This window comes from Macrotis lagotis, chromosome 5 (genome assembly GCF_037893015.1).
Source record: "Macrotis lagotis isolate mMagLag1 chromosome 5, bilby.v1.9.chrom.fasta, whole genome shotgun sequence".
Taxonomy (NCBI): domain Eukaryota; kingdom Metazoa; phylum Chordata; class Mammalia; order Peramelemorphia; family Peramelidae; genus Macrotis; species Macrotis lagotis.
The window spans coordinates 247,440,455-247,466,885 of NC_133662.1; the positions used below are offsets into that span (position 1 = coordinate 247,440,455).

General features: G+C 40.2%; 1 protein-coding gene across 1 annotated transcript in view; it reads left to right on the forward strand.

Annotated features, from left to right (window-relative positions):
- The window catches only part of LOC141488890 (S-adenosyl-L-methionine-dependent tRNA 4-demethylwyosine synthase TYW1-like), a 232,276-nt gene that overhangs the window by 155,949 nt on the left and 49,896 nt on the right, over positions 1 to 26,431 (forward strand). Inside the window, exon 14 of the mRNA XM_074189324.1 lies at positions 25,824 to 25,934. Coding sequence (XP_074045425.1) covers positions 25,824 to 25,934 — 111 coding nt within the window. The remainder of the gene's footprint in view (positions 1 to 25,823; positions 25,935 to 26,431) is intronic.

Below are 26,431 nucleotides of genomic sequence, written 5' to 3' on the forward strand. Positions count from 1 at the left end.
TGCTCTATCCACTGGGGCACCTAGCCGCCCCTTTTTTTTCTTTTAAGATCAAAAACTTCCCCATGATCACTGGTCATGATTGATAGGCTTCAGAGGAGTCTTCTCTCCTGAGAATACTTGTTTAGTTCCTAATGAATGTTTATATTTACCTTTCTATTTTTTTTGTAACTCATATTTGAATTTCAAAGTTTCTCTGCCAACTCTGTTCTTTTTTTTTTTTTTTTTTACACAAGAGTGCTTGAAAATTCTTTATTTCATTCAAAGAGCCATTTTCCTCCCTGTAATATACTGTTTTGGGGGTTATAGTCCAAGCTCTCCACTCCTTTGCTTGTTACTTGAAGCATTTTTCTTTGGCCTGGAAGTTCTAGATTTTGGCTCTGATATTCCCGAGTATTTTCTTTTTGGAATTTCTTTCAGAATTGGTGGGTTCTTTCTGTTTCCATGTTACACCTTGTTTCTGAGAGATCTAGGCAAGTTTCTCTTGAGATTTCTTGAAATAGGATGTCTAGGCTCTCGTTTTGGTCATGCATTTCAAGTCATCCAATGATTAGTGAATATTTTTTTCCTTAATCTGTTTTTCAAGTTAGTTGTTTTCACTGTAAAACAATTTAAACTTTCTTGTAATTTTTCAGTCTTTTGACTTTGTTTTAATATTTCTTGTTATCTATTTGATTCATTTTCATTTTCAGGTTTGTTACTTCATTAAGGCTTTGTACCTCTTATGCCACACTATTAATTATCTTTCCAATTCCTTCTTCCCTGGTTCCATTCCTTTTTAATTTTTTTTTCTTTGAGCATGCTCATACCATTTCTAAAAAAAAAAAGCATTTATAACCTTAAAACCCCCCAAAATCTCTTGTTTTACCTCTTCAAGGAATTGTAATTGAATTTATGTCCAAGCCATATTTTCCTATGAGGCTTTGCTTGTACTATCTTGGATTCATTCTTTTCCTTTGATTGTTCTAGTTACTATCATTTTTTGGGTGGGATTCTTTTTTTTATTTGCTTATTCTTCTAGCCTACTTTCTGGCTTCAGGTGTGATGGTAGGGCTAGGCTAATGAGCCCTTCTGGAGAGAAGGTTTAGGATGGTGATGTTGCTGCTTTCTTAGAGTAATGAGCTCTCAAGGACAACTCAGGATAGGCACCTGCAAGCTTTCAGTGCTAATTAAATGGGCTGCTCCAGGGCAAAGTTGGACCCCTCCTCTCCCCTCCTCTGAGGTCTGCAAGTTCCTGACCTGAGTTTGGATCTGAGCAACACGGATACTCTCACCAGCCTTCTCTGGTTATTCCTTTGTGGGCAGCAGATGAGCTAGAAGCTGGACCAGAGACCTTGCTCCTGGGTTTGATATTACTCCTTGCTTGGTGAGCAGGATATAGCCTAAGTCCGCTCTTCATTCTGCCCTGGAACTGTGACCTAGAACTGATTAGTGGGCAAGACAGCTGCTAGTGGACCCTCTTTCTCTCCCTGTGTGAGCTTATGGTGCCCCAGGTTGACTCTTGAACTTCTTGCCCAGGGTGCCTATGCTTTTCCTGCATTGGAGTGCTCTGTGACATACATTTTAAAAAAAAAAAATTATTTTTCCAAATATATGGAAAAATAATTTTCAGCCTTTATTTTGTAGTTTTCTCACTCCTGCCTTTCCTTCCCCCATCTAAAATATCAGGTAATATAATGCAGGTCATACATCGTGGGACCTATACTCTTGGTCAGATCTGGTCCCCAGGGCTTGCAGACCCCCTATCTCTTTCCTGGACAAATGCCTCACTGTCATTTTCCCCCTTAGGTTTCTCCACCAGGATCTCTTTAGAGTTGTGAGGGTTGGGAGGGGAACTTAGCTATTCTTTTTGTTACTCTATTATTATCTTGGCTCTGCCAAAATACTAAGTTTTGATTAGATCACAGACTCACCAAATGAGAGCTGGCAAGCTCTCTTCATCTCTAGTCCAACCTCCTATTTTACAGATGAAGGAACTGAGGCCTAGAGAAGTTAAATGACTTCCCCAAAGTTATTAGTAGTCAATGGCAAAGCCAAGACTTGGACCCAGGACCTGTCTCTGATTTTGGTGCTCTTTCTACTAAACCATACTGCCTCTAGATAAAAGAAAGCATAAGACCTGGCATTAGTGGGTGGTCATAGGTGATCACAATAAAACTACAGAGATTGTTCCTTCCCTCCCCTTGCCTTGAGGGTGGTCTTTACTTCACAGTAAGAGAAACAGGGCTGACACTGGTTCTGAAAAGTTCACCTTCTAAGAACAGTGCACAAGGTCCTATCAAACTTTTGTAGCTGCTCCTAGTAAAGCAAAGAAATTGCTGGGATCCTTGTCACCATCACCCCAAGACAGCTCAGCTCCCAGGGCCAGAGACTGGACAAGGGAAAAGGGAGGCTTACTGCTCTCTCAGGGATGGCTGATTAGTTTCCCTGTTCTGAGATGTGATGGAGGGATGATGGATTGGAAAAGTGGTTATGGATGTGCATGGGCTGGTCTAGCTGTGGCATGGAAGATTCTAGATGCAGAAGTTTCTAGAAAAAGGAGGGAATATTAGGCAGGAGGAGAAGGTATGTCTAGAGCCAAAAAACATTCTATCTTAAGGATCTCATGTTAAAAAACAGTTTTTGAAACCTTTGTTTGGTAGTTCTCTTAAACTGTTCCCTTTTTTTTCTTCTTCATGTTCCCATTTGGGGTTTTCTTGGCAAAGAAACTGGAGTGGTTTACCTTTGTCTTCTCCAGTTCATTTTACCAATAAGGAAACTGAGGTAGCAGAGGGAAGTGACTTGCCTAGGGTCTAGTATTTTTGAATCTACTACAATTGAAACAGCTTAAAATTCTTCACAGCATCTCCCTTTTCTGTTTCTGTTGTGTCTTTATCCTGTATTTTCCAGTTTCTTCTCTTTTATTTAGTGTTCAAGCTGCTAGTTTAATTATCATAATCAGGTTTCCCATCATCACTCCTTGTAATTGCAGTAAAAGGACTCAGATTGCCTTCAAGTGGTATCAGACCAATCTACCCAAAGTTTCTAAGGTTCTTATTCTTTAGAAAATAAAAGGAAAATTAGTAATATTTAAGTTTCCTTCTCATTTCTGCTTTCCCCTTTTACATAGGAGTATCACCTAAAAGAAGGATTTTCATGGATTGATTAGAATCACCTGCAGGGTTTAAAAAAATGGTTTTATTTTGTCTTAGCCCACAAGAGCTCAGTTTGCTTCCTAGTCATCATCTACCATTTCTAAAGCACATAATTGCATGTGGGACTGTGCAAAGACAGAAGTTTGACTCTCTTGGCTCTAACCTGTTATTTATCCCAAGGAGAATTTCAGTGGGTGAAAAGGAAAAAGGAAGACTTTTATTATTTTTTAGGAAACTTTGGAATTCTTCCTCTTTGGTGAAATCATAGATTGCTGAATGGGAAGGGACCTCAGGAATTCATTTGGTCAAACTCCCTGCCTCTGTGTAAGGTGCAAGATTATAATGTACAGAGGAGATGTGAGTTATGCAAAGAATCATAGAATGCAAAATATACCTTTGGATTAATTTCTATGGGGAGAAGGTGAGCTCCCTGAGGGCAGGGTCTTTAGTTTTCAAAAATCTTTATGTTCCTAGCACCTGTTCTAATACTTTGAACATAGCAGGCATTTACAGAATTGAATTATGATTTTTTTATTTTTTGAGATTAGTTAATTGAGGTCCAGAGGGGTCACTCAAGGTCCCATGGTAGTCAGATCAAGACTGAAGTGACCGACTCTAAGTGGTCTTCATCTGAGAGTAGCAGTCTACTAATTATGTCCTGCTGACACTGTCATCAGAGATGAGCTGCTCTGCCCTTTCCCTTTGAAGTCACCTGAGACCTAAAGGACTCATTTAATTTGGCAATTTGAATATTGTGCTGTTTAGCTAATAGCTTTTGGTCTAGCTCTGATGCATACCTCCATTACAGGCACCATCTCACTTGGGGAAGGTAGAAACTGTTGGATCATATTGGACAAAAAGCGTTGGGTCAGCAGATGCCATCCTGGTTCCAGTAGTTTGCTTCTGCCTTATTTTCTTTTATATCTGCTGTATGTGAAGGAAGGGGGTCAGGTGTATGGATTATAGATTGGTTAATTTTCTTTTTTTTAAAAAATCCAGAAAACTCTTGTGATACCATAGACCTAAGAAGGATCTTAGAGGATGCCGAATCCAACCATCAGATGAGGAATCTGAGGCATGGAATGATTATGTGACTAATCCAGGGTCACATAGTAAGTAATTATCTGAAGCAAGATTCCAACCCAAACTTTGGGTTATGGATCATTTTGGCATAGACTCTAAAGAGTTTTGTATTGAAAGTGTGAAGGGAAGGGGTGTGTGTGTGTGTGTGTGTGTGTGTGTGTGTGTGTGTGTATGTTTGTGTTTTATGGAAAGAGATAGAAGGTTTATAAAGAGGCAGAAGATAGTTGGAGACAAAGCTCCAAGGAGCCATCTTCCTGGCTTCCCATCTGGATATTGTGGATTTGGCAAAGTCTGGGTAGTTTTCCCTGGTTTTCCTTGATGTACCAGAATCAAGGTCTTCCCTCTCACCTGGTTTTGAACTCTTCTGAGTGGAGGTGTCAGTCTGGTTTGTGAGGATTCTGTCATGCAGATTTTGAATGGGGAAAGTAGATTTTTTTTTCTTCCTGATACAAGGTCACTCTGTTAGCAAACACATAGTAAGGACTGTACTGAAGACTGGGAACACAAAGGGAAGCCAAACAACCCCTTCCTTCAAAGGGATTACATTCTAATAGAAAAGAAAACATACAAAAATAGGCATATGGGGCAGGTAGAATGTCACCTCTTAGAGGAAAACATGCTGGCAGTAAGCTTGGCCAAGAATGACCTCCTCCTGTGTTGTAACTGAGCTTTGAAGGCCATCAGAAATCTGAGGGATGGAGAAATGACAGATGATTATACATTGATCAAATAATTCCTCTTTGCTAGACACTGAGCTAAGAATCCCAGACCTGGGGACTCAAAATAAACCTAGTGTTGTACTGATCTGTGGGAGAGAAAACAGGAGAAAGTGGGATCTCTCTTCCTTCTGTGCTCCACATCTAGGCTCCCAAAGAAAGTTGTTTGACCTCATTTTGTACAGAGAAGAGGTCTGATTTTTTTTTCTTTTATGAAGTATGCATAGTACCTTAAAAGGTAAAATATGTTGATATTATATAATAATATATACATATTTTATGCTTTTCTGAGTCTCTAAACCTTCTCTGTGTTGCCTGCTGGCCTTTACTGTCTTCTGTGACTCCTACAACACCCCCCCCAAAAAAAATTCTCATTTAATTTCTTAGATCTGCCCATGATACATCAGAATTGTGATAGGGAAGCTGTTCATTCATTGAGACTAGAAATGGCCTCATTCTTGGTGCCTGACCCAGGGTAGGCACCTAACTAAATATTGAGTTATTGATTGATTGTTAGTCAGGCTGGAGGCCCCAAGAAGGATGACCCAAGATCACACAGTGAGAAAGGCATGCAATTTTTCCCTCCTGGTACTTCTTGATAAGTGTTGGACTTTCAGGTCCGGGCCCCCCCTCCCCCTCCCCATATCTACCTTCTCTACCATCTACTTTTATTTCAGTCCCTCCATTTAGAGTTTTGGATAAGGTACCTCATCTGCTGCCAAATCCCTCATTTCCCTCCCAATTCTACCTTCTTTAAACTATTTAATTAATTACTAAATTGCATAGGGGAAAAAGAAAATATACTTTAATGGATGAGTTGGAAGAACATTGGCATATTCTAAGTCTTAGTGTAGTGAAAACACAAGAGGTTATGGATTTGGCATCCCCCAATACCTTGTCCAAAGGAGCCAAATAGAATTGGGCTTGGCTGGCAGCAAAGGCCAGAGGAGCAATTAGAGTGTGCTTTATAATCCTAAGAGTAATCAGCCCCCAAGCCCCCTAAAGAATAAAAAGTTAATTGAGAAAAAATAAACTTGTGAAGGCATAGGGAGGGAATTGAAATACCAATCACTTCCTCATTTAAGCTTTCACCTGACCTTGTCCTAGAAGAGTTGGCTATGCATCTTATTACATCCTCAAATAGCAGGCCAGAATTTTCTATTTACTGGAAGACAAATAACAAAACTTTTTGCAACTGCCATGTACAAATACTAATATGGAAACTGAGGTTCTTTCTTGACTTTGGAGTGAGATACATTTTGGCAATGGATAATCATGCAAATCCCCCCAAAACAAAAACAAATGCATAGTTTGTTTAAGGGAGGCCCTGTACATATCTGTACATATGCTTCCTGAGAATTTTTGGTCTTTGTATCTTTTTTATTTTGTGTGTGTGTTTGTGTGTGTGTGTGTATACATATATATATATAATATTTATATATATATATATATATATAATAGTAGTTTCTACCTAACATTTTTTGTTAAGGTTTTAAATTTTAATCCCCCCTCCCCCTCCACAGAAGGCAGTCTGATAAGCTTTACATTGTTTCCAAATTGAATGGGTTGAGAGAAAAATCATATCCATGAGGAAAAAATAAAATGTTAGAGACAGCAAAATTATGTAGTACATAAGATAACTTTTTTTTTAATTGAAGGTAATAGTCTTTGGTCTTCGTTTAAACTCCATATTCCTTCTCTGGATGCAGATGGCATTCTCTGTTGTAGATAACCTAAAATGGTGCCTAATTGTTGCACTGATGGGATGAGCAAGTCCATGAAGGCTGATCATCACCCCCATGTTGCTGTCAGGATGTACGGTGTTTTTCTGATTCTGCTCATCTCACTCAGCATCAGTGGTCTTTGTATCTTTAGCAAAAGTGTGTAGTAGGTACTTAATACATGTTTGCTGATTGATTGACTGATTCATGCAAACTCAGGATTTTTTAGAGTAAGTTGTATCTTGGGAGAAAGAACCTCCTTTCCAAAAGTTCCATTATTGTGCTTTATAATAAGAAAGTAACAAGTAAAACATATGAATTGTTATAAACCTTTCCATGGGTATAGATAGCAAATTACCACCCTAAGAACTAAATACAAATAGGATAAAAGTCATTGTCTTAACATTGTGTCCAGGGTTTTTATGTGCCCAGAAAAATAAAGGTACCCCCCAAAGACATTGTCTCCTGGGTTCTCTTTTTTCATTGACAAGAGTGTTTCTTGCCTTTTTAAAAAAATTCCATCTACTCTTACAGAGACATAACTGATCTATAAACTGGATAATTCCTTCTTTGGGAATCAGATTTAAAGAAAAATCCAGACTCTTTCAACAATATTTTTCAATTCCAGTAATTTGCAAACTTTCTAAAAGAGCAAATCAGTTTTGTTTGCTATGGTTAAAAAAAATTTAAGTTTCATTCAGACTGCTGAAATGTACGAAATTATTTTCTAATGTTGGCCTCTTCCAGTTAATTGTGGTCCTTTGCAAACAAGAGTTTTTTAATCATCTGATTAATACCATTTTGTGATGTTAAAGACACTGAATTAGATATCTGAAGCAGCTGTAAAGACTATTTGGATGTACACATTACTTAATTTAACCTTTAGTTCTTCATGGCTAGACAGTTGGTGTCATTATATCTCATCTGCCACATCTGCTGGGGAGTTTGCAAAGTTCCTTAATGTAGCAGTGAAGACTTAAGAGTCTGGAAACATCTACGCTGATGAGTTCTCAGTTATTCTGGGGTGCTCAGTATAACCCCTGGACACAATGAATGGAGCCTTGTCATCCGGGATGGGTGCTCCTGGCTGGGCCCCGCTTTGAGTTCTTGATGAAGGCTCACTGAGGCTTAACTGCAACATTTCTCTTTGACTTTGTAGAATCACCCTGTTTTGTTTAAGTATTTGTCTCTTGGAATCACTTGTATTATCAGGTAATTTGGGGTAGATTTATTGTAATATTTGTTTACGACCAGCTTGAGTCAAAAAGTCATCAGTCAAATGTCCTGCCTTCAAGATTCATCTTCCCCACCTTCCTGTTTTTAGAAGGATGTCTGTTCTAAGTAAGCACTCACATATGGCTATCCTGCTCACTTCATAAGATGATCAAATATTCCTAAAGGGGGAAATCACTGTATGGCCTTAAACCATGCAATTTGCTGTCAGCACTGCTCAGAGAAATGTAGTTTCCTATAAATTATCACCCATTTTCAGGATGGATATTTTAAAGAATGGCACACAACTAGAAGCCGGTTTGATGACCAACCACCTAAAGGCCCTGCATTTGAATCTTAATATCTCTGGTGTAGCAGGAAGCCTCCTGGAGAAGGTTGTTTTCATTTTAAGCCAATGTAATAATTTTATCATCCTCAAAGCTCCTTCTTTCCATTTTAACAAAATGCCTGTGACTTGTGGCATGTCCTCTGCAAAGCTGTCCATGTTTGGCTTCCTTAGTTAGAGAGTGAGAAGCTATACTGGAAATGGAAGGTAAGGTATAATACATATTCTATTTTCCTATAAACAACTTTAAGCTTGAAGGAATAGAATAATATAATGAAATCTGGGTGTAATAAAGTGTTTTTAAGCTCAAGAGCATGGACCAAATTTATTTCAGTGTATATAAGATTTCTTAGGAGTTTGTGACTCAACTACTAATACCAATGTATTGTTTCCACCCATGGATACCTTCCATTTATTTCAGATAAAAAGGGAAACTAGTATTTTGAAATAAGGAAAATGATATTTTCACTTTTAAAACTTGAGTAAATCATATTGACAAATTTTTGATTGATTATCCTTGGGTAAGGAAGGCAAGTTTTCTTTGCTAAAGATTCTACTTTTAAGAGCTAAAGTGACTTACTTTTATTTTATAAGAACAAAGAGCTAGACAGACATAAATGGTCTTTTTTATATTGGCTATGAATGTGCTTTATTCATTTCCATTTGAATCTGCCTTCTTCAGTTCTGGATGGGAATATATACCAGAAACCCACAAAGAAGAGGGGAGACATGGAACTGGTGGTTCTAGCACTTCCTTGCTCTGTTGCAGTTCAGATAGAGGCCCATTCTGAAGAGCCAAGTGTTCATCGGGATGCAGTTATCCATTCTCCTTTGACTTCTCAGCCATTCTTTTCTCTCTCTCTTCTGAGCCCCATATCACCTCTGCAGTGTACAAGCAGATCTGCTTTATCATCATCTGAGATCTTCCAGATTGCCTACCCAAGAGGAAGATGAGGGAGGGGAAGGGGTGGCTCCAAGCAGTGGATGGTGTAGCTAAGAGCAGAAGCCAGCCCCCTCCCCCAAGGGGGGTCAAGTGCCTTCTCTACTGTTTAATACCTGTGGTATTAAACAATGACTTGGGTGTTTCCATCCAGAAACATAAATTACAATAACATCTTCTGAAAGATCAAATGTAAACTAGAATGCTCTATTTGTGGGGTGCTTCTTGAATTAGAGAATTGAGTTCATTAAACTGTTTATAATCTAGTAAGTAGGAGTCACTTAGGCTCATAAATTGAGATGGGAAAGGATCCTCACACATCAACTAGTCCAACTCCTTTCTTATTTTAAAGTGCCCAGAGGAGAAGCTGACCTGCAAAAAGTGAATGGGGGGGGGGGGGGAGGTCAATGTAGAGAGAGCCAGGATTTGAACTGACCTGCCTTCAGACCCTCCATTTCCACAGGCTGATATGTTTGCTTAGTCAGGTTGTTTTATTGATTGAATGGACTCTAGGAGGATGGGCTGGAATCACATTGGTCTGCAGTGGGCAACGCAGCAATTGGGAAAACCAAAAGGAGGAAGAGCTTTTGATGAGTCATAGCTCTGTCCACTTGGAAGTACTCTTTGGGAAGGCTGTGTGTCTTTCTGTCTTGTGTGGAATGATCAGTAAAGTTAAAGATTCATTCATCAGATGTGTCAGATCATATGTTATCCATTGATCTCTGATAGTAGGTTGCCAGAGAGGATGACAAGCAGCATGGCAGATGTGGTGGTTATGGGGTTTCAGGGCTCGCACAACCTCCCCACCTCCACCCCTTATCTGTTTATTGTAATTGTAGGCAAAGAAAAGAGAATATATCTTGTATCAGCAAGAATCCTGGAGTTGTGAAATCTTAGAGATCAGACGAAGGAGTAGGTGTCCTCTCTGCTCCCTTTCCCCAGCTCTTTCCAGACAGAATTAGTTGAGGGCCATTAGCTATAGGACTCATTTTTATGAAATGTTAGGTTAACTATACTCTCATTTTGTAGATTGGAATTGAGTATTTTTATGAAAAATCATTAAGGTTAAAAAATCATTAAGGTAAATTTATGAAAAGGAGGCTTTCTGGGAGGGCAATTTAAAGGAATGATACAAAAAGAATCTAATGCTCCTTTATTATTGGATCAAGAAAGGTTCACTTTCTCAGTCTGATGTATGACAATATTTATTTGCAGACTTGGGCATAGGGATGTTTGACAAGGGAAGGAAAAGGGCAGAGGCTTTGCTTCTAACCTGCTGGAAGGGCCTGTCCAAAACTGAACCATGTGGGAAAGTAACATTTGCCAACATCAGAGGAAGTAAAAAATGGTGCCATTAGCAGCAAGTATATATTGGGAAAATCGGGATAAGATAATACTGTTTAGTTATAACCATTGTCAAATTCATTTGATCTAAATTCTTCATGTTAAAAGTGAATAAAGCACTTTCTGTCTTTGGGACAAGTTGCTGAATTAGAAAATCTTGGAACTGAGAGTTGGGAACGGCCTTTTAGATTATCAGCTTTATCCTTTGCCAGTTCCAATTTCTTCCTGGTGAGATATTTTCCTGTTCTTATCATTTAGTTTGTCTGTCCTTCTTAAACACCTTCGGGGGATGTCAGTCATGTTCTTCTTTCTTGTTGTGGCTAATGACATCTGGAGATAAAGCATCGACCTGATCCAGCCCTGAGACTTGCTAGTCCTTGGGAGAGAGGAAGGGACTCTCCTCACTCTTGCATCTTCAGTAACTTCATTTATTTTCAGAGTGAATTATTAAAAGCTTTATATCAAGAACATTTATCCATTTTCCTGACTCACCAACAGCTTGGCAGCTTTGGAAAAAAGAAGGCAGCTAGAATCTTGAGTATTCTGGACTTGTCCATTCCTTCCTCCACATTTATTCTTTCAAGTGAGTTTTCCCACCTTTGCCAAGAAAACAAACCTATTGTTTTATGTTGGTTTGCTCATTTATTGCACTTAAATTAAAAAAAAAATCCTTTGGATTCTTGGAAGTACCATCTAGTATAAACTGGGCCTGGTGAAGACCTCATTTCAAAGTTTGACCCCATGATGGATTTCTTAGAAAAAAGGAGGAAGAGCAGTTACTGAAGCCACATTGTATGCCTTTACTATCCAGCCAAAGCCCTCAAGGTCTTTATTAGAAAAGACTAAGGCACTTAGGTGCATTAGTGAATAACTCCGACATACAGGTGGACAGAATAGAGACTCACTTAGAGTAGCGTTATGGACCTTGGAATGTCTATCTTGTCCAGTGACTCCCCCAGTTTCCTTCCTCCAGCTCTTTGGACCCTCCCATTCATTTCCCAGTGAGTCAGCCCAAAGGAGAGCGTGGTGCACATAGGCGCCCCATGATTGTCACTAATGAGCTTGCAGTAGGACAGCCTCCGTAGGACGCTCCCTCCCTGACTGAGTCACCTTCCAATTTGTCAGCCTTTCCGAAGAGCTGAGCAGGGGTGTTTGGGTGGGAGACAGAGACGCTCGGAACATTTTGACATCTTTTTCTTTTTCTTTTTCTTTTTTCCTGGCATTGGGAAAGGGTTGCATTTGAACATTAGGCTCCTGCAAGAGAGTATTTATTGTAACATTTGAGACTTGAGTTTCCAGATTGGTACAAATGATCTTTCAGGAGAATCAGTTGATCAGTCATAGTATTTGTCCTATTTATGTCCTGTTTAGAAGGATGTTTTTCCTGGCTCCTTTTAAAAAAAAGAGAACAAATGACATTGTGATTTGAAGAGCAGTATTCTGGGTTGTTTCTCTTGTGGCTCCCCTCTTCCATGGACCCCACGTGCTGCATCCTTCTTTTCCAGGATTCTTTTCTTTTAAATCTACTGCAGAGAGGATGGATGGCCTTTGGCCTGTGTTTAGTGATAGAGGTGTACAGCTAATGGTTTCCTTCAGTCGCCTGTCTCTCAGGGCAGCCCAGTTAATGTGTTACCTAGGGTTGCATCCTCCACTTGGAAGCATCATCTAGTTTGTTGGTGTTTCAGAAAATCTTTCCTTGGATTTGAATTCCTTTTGTGGCTGCCATATTCCATGCCAGAGTGCTTGGCCTGTAGAAACCTAGAGCTGATAGGACAGCTCTTTTCATTGTTCCCAGATGTACTCAAGACCATTGGGGAACCAAGTAAGAGTGAGGAGAGTGTTTGGGGGGAGACACAGTGTGTTTCAGATGGAGTGGGAGCTCCTAGCACCACTTCCTTGCATTCTCCCCCCTCCCTGCCTCACCTGCTGGGCTCCCTCTAGGTCCATAATTTACCTTCTCATGGCATTAATTTGTAACATTGGAGCATCTGATAATACAGATTGTTCAAATCCAGCTTATTCTGTGATATCACCCATAGCTGTTGTTGCCTGTGGATAATGAAAATTACTAAAAAAACTTTTTGACTTTCTCTTTAAAGGTTTAGTCCAGAGCCAATGTTGGGAGCTTTTGGTGGCTTGCCATTATGGTCAGCAATGTATTTACTCTCACTTTTCTTCAATTAAAGAATATTACCTTCTTGAGGGGACCTTGGAATTAGCTCTTGGTTGGTTGTAACATTTTTGCTAATGGTTCATGTTAAAATTGCATGCAAAAACTTCCGATGTAATCTTTTTTTTTTTTTTTTTTTGCAAGGCAAATGGAGTTAAAGTGGCTTGCCCAAGGCCACACAACTAGGTAATTATTAAGTGTCTGAGGCCGGATTTGAACTCAGGTACTCCTGACTTCAGGGCCCATGCTTTATCCACTGTACCACCTAGCTGCCCCTGATGTAATCTTTTGTGGTCTATTCTCATTGAATTGATTTTCTAACATAGGATGACCTTTCTGAATCAACCCTGGTGGGTCTCTGACATTCTCTGAGATTTGTAGCCTTAAGATTTAGGCCTGAAATACAATTGAAACTTAATGCTTGTTATAGTAGATTACTGAATTGAGGATGTCAGATGGACTGGATTGGGGTTGACCCAGACTTTCTGGCAGTCTGGTGCAGCCTAGTTTAAGTTTATAAATGCATAAAGGCTATTCAGGGTAGGATTTGAACCCAGGTCTTCCTAGTTCTGTTGCTATGCCATATGTGGCAATTAAATAAGATAGTTAAAAAACAAACAAACCCCCAAACAAAAGTTGCAAGATTAAAAGGACATATATGTCAGAATCTTTCAGAAATGTCTCTTTTTTTGAGAATTATTTATGTAGTATAGATATTAATTATGGTTGGTATAATTATAAATAGGACCACTTATATGAGGCCTTTTGTATTCCTTCTCCCTCCCCTCCTCCAAGCTCCTAATCCCTCATACCTCAAGTCTCATTATAATTAATTCTTTTATGTGCGCTTACATATGTGTACAAGACACCAAGCAAAAACATAGGATAACCTTGGATGGGGTGGGTCATGCAGCTGGGGAGGGACCAAACAAGGCCTCTTGCAGAGATGGAGTTTCAACCAAGTCTTAGAGGAATTCTTGGGTGCCCAGCCCAGGGTGTGGATCTTTGAGAACTCTGGTGACAACTTCAACCAGTCTAAAATTTAATCTTAACTTCTTTCAGCAGAAATCTTTCATCATCATAGGATCACACATTTGGAGCTGAAAGAGACCCGGGGGGGGGGGGCATCCTGTGTGGTGACTGGCTCTTCTGTGCCATAGGGAGGAGAGAAAAGGCTGCACTTGAGGCTTCCCTCCCACTGGATTCTGAGCTGTAAAGGGCGAAGATGACCCTCTAGTAATTCATTGCATACAGATGCCATTCACGAAATAGGCCCATCTGATGTTCCCTCTTTGTTCCTGGAATTCACCGAGCAGTGTTTATCATCAAGGTATCACTTGTTAATTCTGTGTAGGCAGCACTTGTGAGTTCTTGGTTGAGACGAGAAAATAGGGGTTTAGAATCAGGAAAAATTCTAATTGCCATTGTATTCTGGAGGGAAAAGGGCTGAGAACAGGCTGTCCACATCACTTTATCTGCTTGTATTCGTTGTCGATGCCAGGTAACTGAGTTGAAGTCTGAAACATTTTCAGACATTAGAACATGAGAGAATTTTTCTTCAATGTATGATTAGTTCATTCATTACCTTTTGTAACTGTTGTAGGGAAAATGAAAAAAACAAACAAACATCATTCCCTCAGATAATGTAAGAAAGAAGGAAAAGTCTCTAGTATCTCTTGAGTTCAGGTTTCTTACCCTGTATTTCATTGCTTTGGTGCTGGACAGAAGCAGAAATACTAACAGGAAAGCCATACTCAGAGCTCAGCTTCACCCAGAAGATGAAGACAGTCCATCTATGCTGAGAGCATCACTCCTACCAAGGTCCCTCTGCAGCCTGGTCAGTCGTTGCTCTCCCTTTGGAGAGACCCAGGGGAAGTCAATGGCACAGCATCACCCAAATCCAATCCAGCATCCTGGGGGAGTTCAGGGGGTAGGAGAGGACCAGTGTCCAGCTTGAGGTTCTTTGGCGTTGCTTTCTGTCAAGGGAAGATCACTGCACTTTCATTCTCCAAGAGACTGCTGGTCTATGCACCAGCTCCATCCTGAGCTGCCGGCAGAAAAGGCTTCTCCTTCAGATGCCCAGGATTTACAACTCAGGGTGATGCCAGTTCTGAAATCTTGAGTCTGCCTTTGTCATCCAGGGTTCTCCGACACCCTCAGATATATGGGAGCAAGCTCCCTTGGCCTTGCCCTCTTGTTCATTAAAATCCATATGGAGTAGTTCTTTAATTTATCCTGGAAATAACCTCATGGCCAGGCAGCTAGGTGACACACTCGATAGAGCACTGGCCCTGGATTCAGGAGGACCTGAGTTCAGATCCACCCCTAGACACTTAATAATCACGTAGCTGTGTGACCTTGGACATGTCACTTAACCCCATTGCCTTGCAAAAAAAAAACAACCCAAAAATAATCTCATGACAGTGAGAGCTTCAGTTTTTCTGTTCATCCCACTTTGACTGTGTAGAAGGCTTCCCAAGACCATCTGTGCTCCCCCATTCCAAGCTTCGAAACAGAGTATAATTCAAAAATGTCTCTCATCCAGCCCTTTTGCCAAAGAACACTGAGAACACTTCTCTTTTCTTTGACCTTGAACCCTAATGGATACCCCAGGTTTTCTTCCCATAAGTGCCATTTTACTTTTTCTGTAGGCCCCATTCCCATCACTTTTAATTTCCTGTTTTGCATTGTGTAAACCAAAAGCCATTGAAAAGAAAGTGAGTATGGTTTGTCACATTATCCCAGTTTCAATAGGGATGTTAAACATCCCTGTTAGAACTTCATTGATTTGAGAAACAACGGCAATTAAGGTTGGATTTTTTTTTTTTTAATTTAAAGCTTAGCACTTATGGTAACTCAGGTTTCATTTGCTAGGCTGGATTACTATTTTGCCAATACCCAATTTGCTTCCCATAGATTTTAATAGAGACAATTTTTTTTTTTTAAAACTGTTAGTCACTAGAGGAGAGTATAGGGAAGTCTTCTTTCCTTGCAAAACCAGCCACGGAGGGGCTGCATATAAATATCCCTGCCCCCTTTCTCTCCTGTGACTGCTGACATTCTGCACACGTGGCTGCTTTTGAGAAAAACCAATTACTTTGCCTGGAAAGGAAATATTTCTGTGGCAGTCTCACCAACAGCCCTGGGCCTGGCCCCTCCTGGGTGACCTCTCATTGATTGAAAAGCACCTCTGGCAGGGGCTCTGTGGGATGCCCAGGCTGGTGCTTTTTACCCGGTTGCCACTTCCATGGCCCCAAGGGAAGGGCTCCCCTAGCCTCCTCCTGCATTTTTTCCTTGACAGGATCCAGCCTTGTTTTCATTAGGCAGAGGGGTCATTTAGAAGAGATGCCTTTTATTCCCCAGCTGGGCCATTTTGGATCCAGCTCCTCAGTGCTTGGGAGAGAACAGCTGGTAGCCTTGCTGAGGCTACCTGGGGAGGGGTCTGCTCATGAATGACTGCGATGTCATGGCACAAGGGCACTCTTGAGGGCTATCTGGGCTTTTCAGGGATGGAAATTCAGATTAACAAACTCAATTCAGTTATTAAGTATCTCATGGGATAGGGGAAGGAAAGTAACCTTAAGCCTGAACAACCAGGGCCAACAGAGATTGACTGTGGGAACTTGGGCAAGTCATTCAATTGTCCTATTGACAACTAAGATTGGAAACTGAAGAAAAAGTGTTGGATTTCATTGGAGTAAGGTGATTCCTCCATAGGGGCCATTCCCTGTGTGAGGCCTTGATGATGCAAACATGAAATGAGACATAGTCCCTACCCTCAAGGGGCTTGCTTTCTAACTGTAAAGATGAGACAGGGTGCTCCAGGAGAGATCTGTGCCAGGGGGCTTGGAATGGGGAACAACATCTTAAACTTGAGTGGCAGGGGATCAGGGAAGGTTTTTGTGGTGGTGGTGGGGGGGAGATGCTGATGTGGACCTTAAAAGGAGAGGAGAGGGTTTTGTGTCTCTGTGTGTGTGTGTGTGTGTGTGTGTGTGTGTGTGTGTGTGTGTGTGTCTGTCCATCCTAGTCATGGAAACAGCATGTACAGAGGCACAGAGAAGGGAGAGGGCACTTGAAAAAATGGAGAGATGAGTAATACAATTTGCTTGGAACACAGTCTGCTTGAAGGGAATTAGTGTGAATTAAGGTTGGCAAAGTAGCTAAGAGTCAGATTGTAAAGGACTCCTGCTCAGTAGGAGTAAATTGTGAGGGCTGAGGCGGCTAGATGGCTGTCCATAGCTCTCTTGGCTGGACAAAAGGAATGAATCAGGGACTGTATGTGACTACCTCACGTCACTGAAAGATAGCAAACAACGGTGAACAGTGACGACAGCAGGAGCTGGAAGGGGAGGACAGCAGCCTGCGCCTAGATCCCCCTATGAGGTCATGTGGGGACAGGGACTGTTTAGAATCTTTTGTTTCCCTAGGTTCTTTCAGATTCACAGGATTACAGATTTAGGGCTGGTAAGGACCTCAGATGCTATCCTCTAAGATGAGGAACCTGAGGTCTAGGGAGGTAAAGGGATTGTATAAAATATGATTTTGGATATTTCATTCAGCTCCTGCAATGGGAAATGGGGAGCTGTTGTAGGGTGTGTTAGGGGGATTCAGCATGCAGGTGTAAAGGACAGGTTGGAACTGGGGGAGAAGAAGTCAGGGAGAGTAGAGGGAAGTGGTCCAGAGAAAGAGGGTGATGATGGCTATGGGGCAGAAAGGCAACTCTGGAGGATGATCAGGGTGTCCGGATTATCTGGAAGCCTAAAAGTGCCACTTGAATAGCAAATCACCTTGTTGCCCTTAAAGTCCTTTTGCCCCCCTTCCCCCTCCCCCTTTGAATAAGGCACATCTTTCTTTCACAACATTATTGTGAAAATTAATTGATTGATGTTAATAAGTGTTCTGAAGCTAAATTTACTCTAAGAATTAAGTGCTAAGTAATTATTCTCACAGAAAACCATTATCATTGCACATTGGTTTAAGACCTTATTCCTTAGGGAAGATTTATCATTAGAGTTAATTCAGTTTAGAGATTATTCGTCTTTAGTTTGAGACAGACTTATTGGAAAATAAGCGATAAGGGACATTTTTCTTGTGTTGTCGACTCATGTCTCGATGGCTACAGCTCGATCTTGTAGTGGGGTGGGGGTGGGGGTAAGGTTTTCCCTGCCTAAAGGGTTCTGTGGTTTTTCATTGTATTGATCAGGACCCATGCTTTGGAAACCTAGGCAGCTCTTTATATTACGGTTGTCTCTTGAAACTGCCCCATTTGTGTCCAGATAAGATGGTCTGGGAAGTAGACTCATGACCAAGGACATATGGCAGGTTAGTCAGTGAAAGAGCCCAAGAGTTGTCATCTTAAAATGAGTGTAATAATCTTTAAAACTAAAAATAAAATCACTGGACACTTGAATTTGAATTTGTTAAATTTGTTGGTAATGAACCAGACCAGGACCTAAATAATGATTTTATTTGCTAATGAGGAAACTGAGACAGATTGTCTGAGTACCTTTCCATTTGTGCTCATGATAGAAATGCACATTTATAGACATCCAGGTCAGTGACCCCCATTGATAAGGACAAGATCTTCAAGATTCTATGATGTTTGGGTTCTGTTAGGGAAAAGAGCAAAGAAGTAGGGCCTGGTGCAGTCTTTGATTTCTACAGTTGATATTGTTAATAAAGTTCTTTTGTTGTTATTAATATTAATGTTGCTATCATTAATAATAATAGAAACAATCATTTATACAGCTCTTTGTTTGCAAAATGCTTTTCATATGTTAGTTCACTTTATCCTCATAGCACCCCTTGGGGGTGGGGGAGCCATCATTTTATGGATAAGGTAAATAGGCAAAGAGAAACGAAGCTGGGGAGCATCTGAGGCAGGATTCACACTCAGGTCTCCTGACTCCTTTTCCTCTGTTTTATCCACTGTGCCCCCCAAATTCCTCCATCCAGCCAGTTTTGATTCCTCCTTTCTTGTTCTCTCTGCAGTTGATGATAATGAACTATTTCATTATCTAAATATATTCATTCATTTATGTCCTTTTATTTCACAGCCAATCTTTTTCCCCCCCTAAACTTTGGTGAGAGGCTGATGAGTTTGTTGAAAATTACTTGCCTATTGTTTTCCAGATTTGTCATTATATCATTTTTCCCGTTTTATTTCTTGAAACGTATACAACCCCATTTATCCTTGACAGAGATGGGAGAGAGCATTTGACAACTTTGGAGCCACACTTGAGAAAGAGGCTAGAGGATTTTCTAGAGATGTTGAATAATTTTTTTTTGATGAAAGGGTTAAACTTTGAGGCTTTTTCTAGAGATATTCAATAAAAATTTAAAATTTTTAAATTTAAATATAAGGGATCTTTCATGCTTGACTCTGTGGTTTTGCTTGTAACATCACATCATCTTCACAATCAATATCATTACCAAGCAGAAAAAGTACATTGCCTTTCAACTCTGATTAGCTAGGGATCCAAACAATAAAGTTTTCTTCTTTGCTGACAAGAGTTGATGGGCGTGGACTGGTAATATTGTGCATCTTTCCTTTGTGGAGCTCCTGGATCAGTTTGTGGTATGCATAACAACTGTCTATTGGATTCTCCCGTGCTGGTAAATCTTGTCTGATGTGTTTGTCAGCTTTGACTCCTTCTGAGATGATTTACCAGGTGACTGCAGCCTTCACTTTGAATGACGGACAGGCGCTTCATGCTTCCTCCCTCTTTCTTTGCTCATATTATTATCCAATTTAGGCCTCAAATGGCCTTGTCTCTTTTCTGTTCTTTCCCCTCCTTATTTCTACATCTGACATCAATTCTTACTGAAATGGCACCTCCTCCAGGAGCCTTCTCTGAGCATCCCTCTGCTCTAAGACTGGGATTGGTTGCAGTGGGACATGTAGATTTGCCCTTTCTTTGGGTTTATATAACCTGCATGAACTCCTGCTCCTGGTCTTCCATCTAATTCTAATTCTTTATCTACTTGTTCAAGGGATCTTATTTCTGTCTTACCAGCATGATGATAAAATATGTGAGTGCCAGCATCCTGTAATATTCTTCTTTCCCTTTTACAATTCTTGCACAAAGTAGGCATTCCTAAAATACTTTTTAATTGGTTCTGTTGTAATTAGCCATATAATTATGCCCATATCATTTCTTCACTATTTTGGAAAAAATATTCCAACATTAAATTCTGAAAGATACAGTTGACTTTTTCTGCAATATCTCCTATTCCCCACAATACCTATTTATTTTCCAAGTAATTATTTTATCTTAGAATTTGTCTGTTGATTATATATTTTAAATGGCAATAAATTCTCTGACTTTGGGCTTTATTTTATTTTTGTCATAGTATTTTAGTCCTCTCCCCATTTTTTATCATTCATTTTTGCAAGATTTTGAGTTTCAGATTTTTCTCCTTCCTTCTCTCCTTTCCCCTCTTCTGACAGTTTGATCTAGTTTATATATACATGTGCTATCATGTAAAACATTTCCATATTCATCACAGTTGTGGAAGAAGAAACAGATCAAAAGGGGGAAAAACACAAGAAAGAATAAAGTGAAAAAACTATGTTTCGATCTGTAATTAGTGTTCATCAGTTCATCATCAGGATGTGGATGGCATTTTCCTTCCTGGGTCTTTTGTTTTTGTCTTATATCATTATGTTGAGAAGAGCAGAGCCATTCCTAGTTGATCATCACACAATGTTGTTAATACTGTGTATAATGTTTTCTCGGTTCTGCTCATTTTACTTTGCACCAGTTCATACAAGTCTTTTCAGGTTTTTTCTGAAATCTGCCTGTTTATCATTTCTTATTGCATAACAGTTTTCCATTACATTCATGTAGACATTACTTTATGTATCATGTAACAGCCATTCCTTAATTGATGGGTATCCCTCTCATTTTCCAATTCTTTGCTACCACCAAAAAGAGCGGCCTTAAATATTTTTGTGCAGTTAAGTCCTTTTCCTTTTTATATGTTTTCTTTGGGATACAAACATGGGAGTGGTATTACCAGATCAAATGGCATGCAGTTTTAGAACTCTTTGGGCATAATTTCAAATTGTGTTCTAGAATGGGTGGATCAGTTCACATCTTTACCCACAGTTCATTGGTGTCCCAATTTTTCCCATATCCTCTCAGTTTATCACTTTTCTTTTTTTCTTTTTATCATTTTAGCCATTCTGAGATGAGGTTTTATCTTAGGGTTGTTTTAATTTGCATTTCTCTAATCAAAGTGATTTAGAACACTTCTTTATATTCTTCGTCTGAAAACTGCCTATTCATACTTTTGACCATTTATCAGTTGGGGGAATGATTTATATTCTTTTAGATTTGACTCATTTCTTTACATTTTTGAGAAATGAGGGCTTTATCAGAGACGCAACATTGATTTTGCTTTGTTGACTATGATATCTTTTAGCAAGATATAATTTCTTTCCTGATCTCTTTTTATTAGGTCTCTTTTTGCATTTACTTTGAGATCAGAATGTTTGGTGCTGCTTTTTTTCCTTTTATATTCAGCTAAAGCATAACAGATTCTTTTTTTTTTTTTTTTTTTTTTTTAGGTTTTTGCAAGGCAAATGGGGTTAAGTGGCTTGCCCAAGGCCACACAGCTAGGTAATTATTAGGTGTCTGAGACCGGATTTGAACCCAGGTACTCCTGACTCCAAGGCCAGTGCTTTATCCACTACGCCACCTAGCTGCCCCCAGCATAACAGATTCTTAAGGGTTCCAACCCCCTACTTTTACTCTGTGTGTCTCTCTGTTTCAAGTGTTTTTCTTATAAATAACATATTGTAGGATTCTGGTACTTACCATTTTTGTGAGAGAGTTCATCCCATTCACATTCACAGTTGAGATAACTACCCTGGGTAGTTTCCTCCATTCTTTTCTTCCTTTTGTTTGTCCTCTCTCTCCTTTTACCCATTCCCTTCTTCCTGGGTTTTTATTTTTGTCTGCTACCTCCCCTAATCTGCCCTTCCTTCTGTCAGTTCCCATCCTCACCCTTCTGGTAAGATAGATTTCTGTATTCAACTGACTGTGTATATTATTCCCCTGGATTTATTTTAAGTCTTGAACCTATTTTTTTTTTTTTACCAATGCATTTAAGTCACTGAACCTTCATTTAGCCAGTGTCAAAACTCAGCAAGGGAATTCCAGTCAATAGTTAGGCAGACATATAGGTTCATTAACTTGTCCTAAACTTAGAATTTACTAAAAAAAATTTCCTTTTATGAAATAAGACAAATTGAAGTTAAGATTTGTTAGTTGCTAAGTGGGACTTGGTTTTTTAAGAGAAACACCTTAGAAACATTTATTTTAAATATCTTGTCCTTAATACACATACAATCATCATTGTCATTAATAAACTTACCTTTCTAAATTACCTCTATTTTTTCTAGAAACTCTAAGGTCAACCCATATTTGTTCAAAGACTCACCTTTACTATTGATGAATTTCCCTTGGTGTCCTATGAATCCTGTCATTATTTGAAGAGGCATCTTTTGAACTGCTTTATGACCTCATTTCATTTCCAAGGCTTCCTGTCGAAGCAATTTGTTGAGAAGTACTGTGGGTATGTAGCTAAGTGGTTCTTATAGGTCACAGGGGTTTTCAATGAATTCTCAGCGATTTTCTGGAGTTTTCCTGAGTTAAAATAACAACCTTATATATAATAAAATGACAGGAGAGAAAATAAACCTGTGGACTAATGAAATGTGATTCTTGTCTGACTTATTGCATTTTAATAACAGTTCTCTTCCTTTCTTTATTAGAAACACTATGGATGTTTAACCTGTTTAAAATATCCTTGAAAAAAGATAAAAGAGTATCCTGAAACTAAATAGGTTGGGGAGAAAGAACAGTGGACTGGGAGCCAATAAATCTGAGCCACTTCATTTAAAATTGAATTATTGTGAAATGCTTTAGAAATGACTTCTTATGGTCAGTAACAATTGGTGCTCTAGTTACTTCTGAGGCCATGGTGGAAAAGCATTTGTCCCTCCTAGCGCTTCTTGAGTTTGAGTGATTGTTATTGAATCATCGATGTCAGCATTATCATTATTATGTAAGTGTATGGAGGAGATGGAATGGGATAAGACTGAGATGTTGCATAGGAGCAGAGAGCATTGGCTCTTAGCACAGTTCTTCCTACTAGTGACCTCAGGGTCTTTCTAGAATTAGGAATCTGAATAAAGGACATGATTTTCTGTGCTCTTTCTCGAGCCATCTTCCTCTTTAACAATAATTTTAGTTTGGGTTCTAAAAATCTTAATTTCTCATTCAGCCAGTTTGTCACAAAATGAAGATACTAGTTTTATTCCATCACTTCTTTGAGTGGACTGTACACCCTGAAAAGGAAAGCAATAATTAGTCAAACTAGTGGTCTGGGAAGGCCTGGTGTTCTGAGGGCATTAGTATCACAGCCTGTCCAGAAACCAGGAGCGCAGGAGGATTCCTCGGTGGCACCCCCAGCTGTTGGAATCTTCAGGTGTGGGGAGAGTCACTGGGGAGTGTGAGTGATGGATGAGCACAGTGCTGCCTCCTTTCCCCCTCCACCCATTAGCCTCGCTGATGGTGGGCGTTCCATCTTAAAAGCTCATTTTCCAATGTTGTAAAATTCCTCATAAAAGACATTTTAAAGAGTTTCTTCTTGGAGTCATTTTTATCATCATTTCTTGGTGGGTTTTCTTAGTCATTCTGTGACTCCCCGTTTCCCCAGTTGCTTTCAGTAGACTGGGCCACAATTCCTGCTCTTCCCACTAACTTGCGAGGCTTATTTTGTGTCGTTGTGGCTTTGTTTATCAACTTTAAAAACACTGTGGAGAAGTGAGCTGCCTTAATTTGCCTCTCTCACAATGGGACCTGATGAGGAAATTCTCACTTCTCCCATTCTGTACACTGCATTTCTATCAATGAATCTGAAAAACTCATTCGCCTTTTTGCTCGTCAGCATTACTGTGCCAGGTCACATTCATGGAAATGGAAGTGTACAAAGTGCTCTCCCCATGACAGCTCTGTGGCATGGGTAGTTTAAGAATTATCACCTCCATTTTACAGATGAAGAGTCCACTGTTCTTTTTCCCTAACCTATTTAGTTTCAGGATACTTTTTTATCTTTTTTCAAGGATATTTTAAACAGGTTAAACATCCATAGTGTTTCTAATAAAGAAAGGAAGAGAACTGTTATTAAAATGCAATAAGTCAGACAAGAATCACATTTCATTAGTCCACAGGCTTATTTTCTCTCCTGTCATTTCATTATATATAAGGTTAGTATTTTAACTCAGGAAAACTCCAGAAAGTCGCTGAGAATTAATTGAAAACCCCTGTGACCTATAAGAACCACTTAGTTACATACCCACAATACTTCTCATTCTCATTATCACACAGGGGGTGGCTGCCTAGGGTCCCCCAGTGGGTGTGACAGCTGGGACTTAAATCCAGTCCTTGGCCCTTGAGAGCCACAGTTCTTTCCATTGGTTTTGGTTATCACATTTTAGGAAGGATGTTTTAGAAATTAAGCCAGAGAGTGACTGAAATAGTATGGGACCTCAAAACTCTTCCATCAGGGACACTTTGAAATGTTTAGTATGGAGAAGACATGGTTGGGCTTGGTCAACATCTTTGGATATTTGCAAGACAACTGTGTAGATGGGGATTAGGGTTATTCTGCTTGGCCTTTGAAGGGTGAAAACAGGGGTACAGATCCAATGCTACCCAAGGAATAGTTTTGTAACCATGTGAGCAGACCAGGAGTGAAGAGGTTGAGAGAGGCAGTGATTTGGAGGGAGTCCATTTGCCTGGTGACTGGAGCATTGGGCTGGAATTGGAACTTTGGAGGGCTCTTCTCATTTTCTTCTGGTCTCAGAGGTGTCAGTAGCCTGAGAAAAGAAATAAATCTAAAGCTTTCATTTGAAACAGTTGAGTCATTGGAGGCTCATTTATAGAACTACCTTTATTTACCCTTAGCTCTGCAGCAGTGCCATTACATGGCTTTCATTTTTGGGTGAGAAAGACTCAACACAAGATACCCTCCTTAAGGACAGGAACAATCTGAGGTGCACGTGAGAATAGGTTGGAGGTATGGGGTGCACTTGACTTGGAGATGAGATTTCAGGGGCCCTCAGAAGCAAATTTCCTCACCTTCTCAGGCCTCGGTTTCCTTACCCATAAACTGAGGAATGTCCTATTTTTATGACAGATGAAAATATAATTTAATTCATTTAATGCATTTTAATAATTTAATAAAGCATTTCATAACACTAGAAAATGTAGTTTTTAAGATGTTACATCTACTATATACAAGGCTAGCAGTGCAGAAGGGGAGGAGGAAAATGTGCTTGTGGCCTGGGTGACTCCTGGAGTGTCTTCCACCCCTAGGGCCATGAATCTTTGGCAGGTGAAAAAGGGATTACGTCTGTTCTGTTTATCTATAGAGGCAGAACTGGAGAAAGAACAGTGGATAAAAATGACAAGGGACCAAATTGAAGTTGAATTCAGGAAAGACATCTCAACAATTTGAGTTGTCCAAAAGGGAGGGGGTTGCCTTAGAAGGCTGGGGATTCCTCCCTCCCCCAATTTCTCAGGTATGTTCCGATTAGGATAGAACTTGGTGATCCATGAGAACCCTTCCAATTGTAAAATTGAATAATGCTTTGTTTGACTTAGCAGAACTTTGGGTACTTGTTGAATTGAATTATTTTTTCAATTAACTGAAATCTACTTTTTTTTCCCTCCCTTAACCCCCATTGAAAAAGAAAGAAAAACAAAACCCTTATTACAAATCTTTATAGTCAAGCACAGTAAAAGACTACATTGGTCTATGCCCTCAAAAATGTCTTCATCTGTATCCTGAGCCCATCCCTCTGGCAGGAAGAGGCAGCGTATTTTGTCCCGAATCTTCCTTCTGAATCTCAGTTCAGATTTGAACCTCCAGGTTTGTGGCGAATCCAGGGGCCTGGCTTTGGCTTGTCCATGTTGACCATTATTTAGCTCTTGAACTCTATCAGCAGCTAAGTTAAGAGATTTTTGTGGGGGAGAAGGGAGCCTCCCAGGAAGTTTCAGGGTAGGCAGAGGGGTTTGTTGTTTGCCTTAGGGGTCAGCGTTAGATGTCATGTCCTTTAAACTGAGCTGGATCTTTCTCTGTTTCAGCAACAACGCACGGTGTATCGCCTGACCCTGGTGAAGGCTTGGAATGTGGAGGAACTCCAAGCCTACTCGGAGCTGGTGTCCCTGGGTGAACCAGACTTCATTGAGGTGAAGGTAAGACCCCCATTGGGCAGCCTCAGGCTCTTGTCCTGAGAGTCTGCCACGGAGCACTTGGTACTGGACAGAGGTCAGGTGCTCTTCAACTTTGCATGTCCTCCTCCCTGGACGGTGGGAGCCTTGGCCCCTCTTGAACCTGGAGATGATGGGCAGGTGGTCTGTTTCTCCCAGAACCCCCTCTGACTTAGGCAGTAGCTCAGTGGAGACTTCATAGTGGAGCTGCTGCCAGATGCTGATGCTCTGGAGTTTGACAGCTGGGGCCATTTGGACTGTCAGGCTTGGGGACAGAGAGGGCAGGGGATGGGCACCTGTTAGTGTTTGGAGCCATCTTGCCCTGGGGCAGGAGGATGGAGCCCTGTCTTTTGGAGCACGCTCTCTGGAGCACGCTCTCTGGAGCACTTTTTTCCTCCAGAATCATCAGTTCTTGATTTCCTTCCTATCAGTCAGCCAGTCATCATCTATCTATTAAGTGCTTATCATGGCTAGGCACTATA